The sequence below is a fragment of the Nerophis ophidion genome, linkage group LG01, assembly GCF_033978795.1.
Source record: "Nerophis ophidion isolate RoL-2023_Sa linkage group LG01, RoL_Noph_v1.0, whole genome shotgun sequence".
Classification (NCBI taxonomy): domain Eukaryota; kingdom Metazoa; phylum Chordata; class Actinopteri; order Syngnathiformes; family Syngnathidae; genus Nerophis; species Nerophis ophidion.
Window position 1 is genome coordinate 72709797 of NC_084611.1, and position 6289 is coordinate 72716085.

The following is a 6289-nucleotide window of genomic DNA, read 5'->3' on the forward strand; positions in this document are numbered from 1 at the left end:
GGGGTCTCTGCTGGAGCTGTTGTCCCCGCGACCCGATTCCGGATAAGCGGTTGAAGATGGATGGATGGATACATATATATATGTATGTGTCTGTGTGTGTGTGTATATATATATATATATATATATATATATATATATGTATATATATATATATATATGTATATATATATATATATATATATATATATATATATATATGTATATATATATGTATATATATATATATATATATATGTATATATATATGTATATATATATATATACATATATATATATATATATATATGTATATATATATGTATATATATATATATATGTATGTATATATATATATATATATATGTATATATATATATATATATATATATATATATGTGTGTGTGTGTGTGTGTACAGTAAATACCTGATATTTATGTGTGATCTTAAAGTAATTTTTTTGTCTTTTTTTGCACTAGTGAGTGTAGAATTTGGCCGTGCCGTGTGGCTACGCTTCTATCCCCCGGCCTTCCCTCCTTGCCCTAACCCCAGCTTCGTAGCTCACCTGGGCGGGGTGATGGTGGGTCTCACGCTCGGCGTGGTGGTTCTTCAGAACTACGAGCAGCGACTCCAGGAGCAGTCTTTGTTTTGGATCTTCTTCTGCGTCTACACGCTGTTTGTGCTGTGTGCTGTCTTTTGGAACATTTTTGCGTACAGCTTGCTCGACGTGCGATTGCCCCCATCGCCGTGACATGCTTATTTTGCAGCAGCTAAAAAGACACTTCATCCCTCCTTCATCCATCGATACCTCATATGCTGAAACGCATTGTGGGATCAGCCACAATGGATCAGATAGATCTGATGCAAGGATGCTATTGGGTAAATGTCTCCATTTCTAGAAGAAGCCTTCCAAACCTTTTAAAGGAGAACTGCACTTTTATTGGAATGTTTCCTATTATTCCCAATCCTAATGTGAGACAAGCACACATGTTTTTTTTTAATGCATTCTAACAAGGAAATCAATTTATGTCATAGGTGCAGCATTGCCTGCATAATCAGCTAACAATGGAGCGCTACTCTACTCTACTCTACACCTATAAAGTGCTGTAAAAAACATTAAAATACATCCATCAATGTTTTATATACTGTACTTGCTGTACATATATGGGTAATGTAGTAACAGACAAATTCATAATGCCATGTAATATTTACATATTTTGGTCATTTTAGGCATATGGTGGCGTAATAATTTCACAGACGCATCACAATGTTTGCTATTTCCTTTAACAACGACTAATAATCATGGCAGACGTCATGAAAGACAAAACAATTGCTTTGGGACAAAGGATGATCAAGAACCTTATATTTCTGAACCTGAATAAATGGAGGATGAGCTACAAGTTTTAGAAGGTGAGGGATAAGCAGATCAGCGAGTGCTAAATGTTATGTATAAAATTAATCATAATCCTACCATTGGTAAAAAAAAAAAGCAAACATCTTTGTGTCTTTTTCGCCATATCCAGGTCTAAATTGAATGTGAAAGTTGACCAACTTCTGGATTTGTGGCTTCAATGTTCTATTTTACAAGTGAGTGGCATAATGTATTATCTAGAAAACTTTCACCAACTCAGAGGCGGTGCAGCAGCTCACCTGCTCATTATGTCGATAGTTATATAAGCTAGTTACCTCTCTGTAATCACAGCTCCCCTAAAAGTAGTTTTTTGGCGTTAACGCTTATACGTGGTAATTGGGTTATACTAAGCGCTTTGACAGTTTTTCCACATTCACCCATTCACACACTGATGGCGGGAGCTGACTTGCAAGGCCCTAACCACAACCCATCCGGAGCAAGAGTAAAGTTGAGTTGAGTTGAGTTGAGTTTGAGTTTATTTCGAACATGCAGCATACAAAGTGTCTTGCTTGAGGACACAACGGACGTGACGAGGTCGGTAGAAGGTGGGGATCGACCCAGAAACCCACACGGTTGCTGGCACGGCCCCAATCTCAAAGGCGTTATAATAACAATATAATTAATACTTGGTTAATATTTAGGTTTGGAAATGTAAATGGATTATCTTTTGCAATTTTTATTAGTTCTTTTAGAGGGCTTTATGGGCGGAGCAGATTACTGTACTCCCAGTAGATCATGGGTGTCAAACTTTGGCCCGCGGGCCAAATTTGGCCCGCCGTTTAATTTCTTTTGACCCTTGAGGCAATATCAAATTAACAATAGAGCTGGCCCGCCGGTAACACCACATTCACCGCTAATACTCATACTTGCCAACCTTCCCGATTTTCCCGGTAGACACCCGAAGTTTAGTGCTCTTCCCGAAAATCTCCCTGGGCAACCATTCTCCCGATTTCCACCCGGACAACAATATTGGGACCGTGCCTTAAAGGCACTGCCTTTAGCGTCCTCTACAACATGTCGTCACTTCCTCTTTCCCTCCATATAAACAGCGTGTTGGCCAAGTCACATAATATATGCGGCTTTCACACACACATATGCGAATGCCACGCATACTTGGTCAACAGCCATATAGGTCACACTGAGGGTGGGCGTGTAAACAACTTTAAAATTGTTACACATATGCGCCACACTGTGAACCCACATCAAACAACAATGACAAAACACATTTCAGGAGAACACCCGCACCGTAACAGAACATAAACACAACAGAACAAATACCCAGTACCCCTTTCAGCACTAACTCTTCCGGAACGCTACAATATACACCCCCCGCTACCACCAAACCCCGCCCACCTCATTTTGATTTTATTTTCAGATTTATTAGCTTGTGGAAAAAGTTAATGTTGATATTGGCGTGGCGCGGTGGAAGAGTGGCCGTGCGCAACCCGAGGGTCCCTGGTTCGATCCCCACATAATACCAACCGCATCACGTCCGTTGTGTCCTGAGCAAGACACTTCACCCTTGCTCCTGATGCGTGCTGGTTAGCGCCTTGCATGGCAGCTCCCTCCATCAGTGTGTGAATGTGTTTGTAAATGGGTAAAAGTAGAAGTAGTGTCAAAGCGCTTTGAGTACCTTGAAGGTACAAAAGCGCTATACAAGTACAACCCATTTATCATTTATTTGTATTTACTTAAGAAGGCTGCAAATAGAAAAGGTTTTTAATGTTTTTAATTACATTTTATTTAATATACCACTGATGTTTTTTCGTTTGTTTTTTGAAAGTTGATTTTGCACTATTACATTATATAAGCTCTGCCTGTTCCATGGGAGGAAGCCCGAGTACCTGGAGGGAACCCACGCAGTCACGGGGAGAACATGCAAACTCTACACAGAAAGATCCCGAGCCTGGGATTGAACCCAGGATTACTCAGGAGCTTCGTATTGTGAGGCAGATGCACTAACCCCTGGGCCACCGTGCTGCCCTATTCAAGCCTTGCTTGTTCAATATTCATTGCAAAACTTGTTTAGGTCCCTGTTAAAAGGTTCAGTTTGTTCAACCTTGGCCCGCGGCTTTGTTCAGTTTTAAATTTTGGCCCACCCTGTATTTGAGTTTGACACCCCTGCATTAGATGCATTGTTAGCCATCTTTTACTTGTGTGTATTACAAATTGGAATGCTTAAAAAAATGTGTTCTTGTCTTACATTTGGAGTGTGAATAATAGGCAAAATTCCCCCCCAAAAAGTGCAGTTCCCCTTTAAGCTCATGAAGCCACACATAGTCCTTATCCTGGACATCCACATGAACAAAAAAAAAAACATCGACCACAGATACAGGAGGTCTGCAACAATAAAAGGCCCGTATATAACGTCACTCTGCAAAAATGTTATATATTCTTTCTTGATTTACACTTCATCCCACTACAAAGTTTGGTATAAATCGGGTTTAGTATTTTTGAGTAATCTTACAGTATATACTGTTTTAACATGAATTACTGCTTTAACAATGGTGGCTTTTCCACAGTTATGTTCGCTTTGACCAATTCCAAGAACAAGCTGTGCAGTGTACTGTTTGTTTCTTCATGTTTATATTTTGTCAACTTTATAGACCCCATCGTCCTCCCTCTTTTCCTGAATGTGTTTTGCTTCTGATTGGTCAAAATGACAGAACATAGCGTCGTCTTTTGCTTTGGCATGTTCTAAACCTGTGTTTTTAAACACTGTTGTATGGTATAGACATACTGTATTTGACCCTGGAATACAAACAAATAATTTTAATATGTGTGGACTTTGCCTCGGATGTGAGACATTATGTGCATATAATGTCTGAATCCTCCTACACGCAACCTAAAGGTGCCTACTCGTAAAGCTTTGTGACAACATGTCGAGCATCGTAGCCTCTTCTGCATTAAGTGTTCTCAAGTGAAGCCCAGCTGAAACATAGACAATATTCACTTGCGAGGCAGATATGGGTAACAATTCAGTTTTGTCCTTGTTTAGTGTTACACAAACCTCATACTTGTGTATTTGACCTTTTTGTGTGTTCCTGCACCAACATGTGTGTACAGATAAATGCACAAGTGCCATTCAGACTTTTAAGCTTTCAAAAGTGATGCCAAGGTGTTTTTAGAGATTGTTGAAATCAGCCAAGAAGTTATTTATTGATGAGACGGTGAAAAAAAGTGCGCTGGGGGACACAGGCTACTTTGCAACTGGTAACTCATAAGGCAAAGCGGGAAAGAAATCAATGTGCTCTCTCTCTCGCCCTGTGAAAGTTCTTAATTGAGTATAATGAAGGTGACCACAAGCAGCCCCCAGCGGTAAACAGTACTGTATTTTAACCTCACATTACTCTGGTAACTGCTTTGCACAAACCTTATTATTGTGTAGTTAAACACAGCTTAATATGTTTGTCGTTGATTGTTTCTACAATGAGATACTGATATGGTCTGTACGTTCTGTGGCCCGTATGTATTGTTAGCAATATCTTGTACGTATTCTATTTATAAGTCCCTTAAAGAGAGTATCTGGATGTATGTTATCTGGGCCGTGACATAAAATTGATGGTTAAATTACTAATATTTTAACAACGTGGATATTTTGTAGATTCATGATGTACAGTACATACTGGAGAACATTAAACATTTTTTTAAAGAAACATGATTTCTTGTTATTATTCTGAAAATGGCAATTTCAACTTCATATTTATGAGGCCAAACTGAGCTATAACTTTTTTTTCTCCCAAGATGGCGCCACTGTTGTAGCTGCTGGTTGCAGGAGCTCTTCACGCTTGTGTTTCCTCCTTTTGTGCTCTTCATGTTTCCCTTTTGTTTTCATGTGTATTATGCCTCTAAGCGTTTTTGTGAACTTGGATCCACTTCGGGCGATCCTTTGAACATGGCCATGTTTGCACCGGAGACCAGGTGCTGCAGAGTCCGCGCAGAGAGTTGTGTTTTACTGTTGTTCCTGTATGTAGAAAGAGCGCCCCTAAAATTGCAGCTGGGTTGCAACATCTCGGTCCTCTTTTAATGTATTTTTTTGTCCTTTGATGTATCTCTTTTGTTTTCATGTGTTTTAAACTTATTTTTGTGGACTTTGTATCCACAGCAACTATATAATTTTACAGGGGCGGGCCATGTGTTTCCCACCTAGGCCTTCAGTGATGTCCTGTGTCCAATGATCACCTCTCAAAATACCATCATTTATGTCCCCACATGACCATTGCTGGAGAAATACGACACAGGAACACATTTACGCACTACTGCGCATTGACCCACATCAACAGTGTACAAAACGGGTTATTTTGTGTCTCATTTAAAAATCAATAAATCCGCATCAGCAATTAAAACATATTATGTGGTACTGTCAAAATTAAAATTGCATAAAACATATTAAATGTGAACAAATAAAGAAATAACATCTGAACTCACAATCTGTAGAACCCTTTTGAGCTTTTTGGGTTGGCTGACATCGTCTCACAAAATGTAGTTTCTCTTTAAAATATCCTTCTTGAAAATGGCCTTGCAAAGACATGTGTTGTCTTGTGTAATCATAAAAGATGCAGACGAGGCGTGTTGGCTTAGTTTTTAAAGTTTACTCCACAGTGTGCTCATCAAAAAAATCCAGCTGCCGGCATGGTTATGTTCAACCTAAACTGGGCTACTTCATGATCTTCACTACTGTGGCATGCTGGGTAATGTAGTTCTAATGTTACCGAGCTCATAACATCACAATACATATCTGCCTCAGGCCAGCAAGAAGGCCTTACTGACAACAACGCGTGATCTGATTGACTATCGCAACTGTCTGACAGTGCAAGGACACCAGCATTGTTGATTCTGAAGGCCCCGGGCAGATTTGGTACAGCATGGCAACATAAGCTCGCTGAATTCTGATTGGATAAA

The 6289-nt window shown here is 39.6% G+C and overlaps 1 protein-coding gene across 3 annotated transcripts in view; it reads left to right on the plus strand.

Annotated features, from left to right (window-relative positions):
• rhbdl3 (rhomboid, veinlet-like 3 (Drosophila)) overlaps window positions 1-5043 on the plus strand; it is a 99854-nt gene extending 94811 nt beyond the window's left edge. For all 3 annotated transcript variants that reach the window (XM_061910669.1, XM_061910677.1, XM_061910684.1), the window contains one exon: window positions 456-5043. In XM_061910669.1, coding sequence (XP_061766653.1) covers window positions 456-727 — 272 coding nt within the window. In that variant the 3' untranslated portion in view covers window positions 728-5043. The remainder of the gene's footprint in view (window positions 1-455) is intronic.
• The last annotated feature ends 1246 nt before the right edge of the window (window positions 5044-6289 follow it).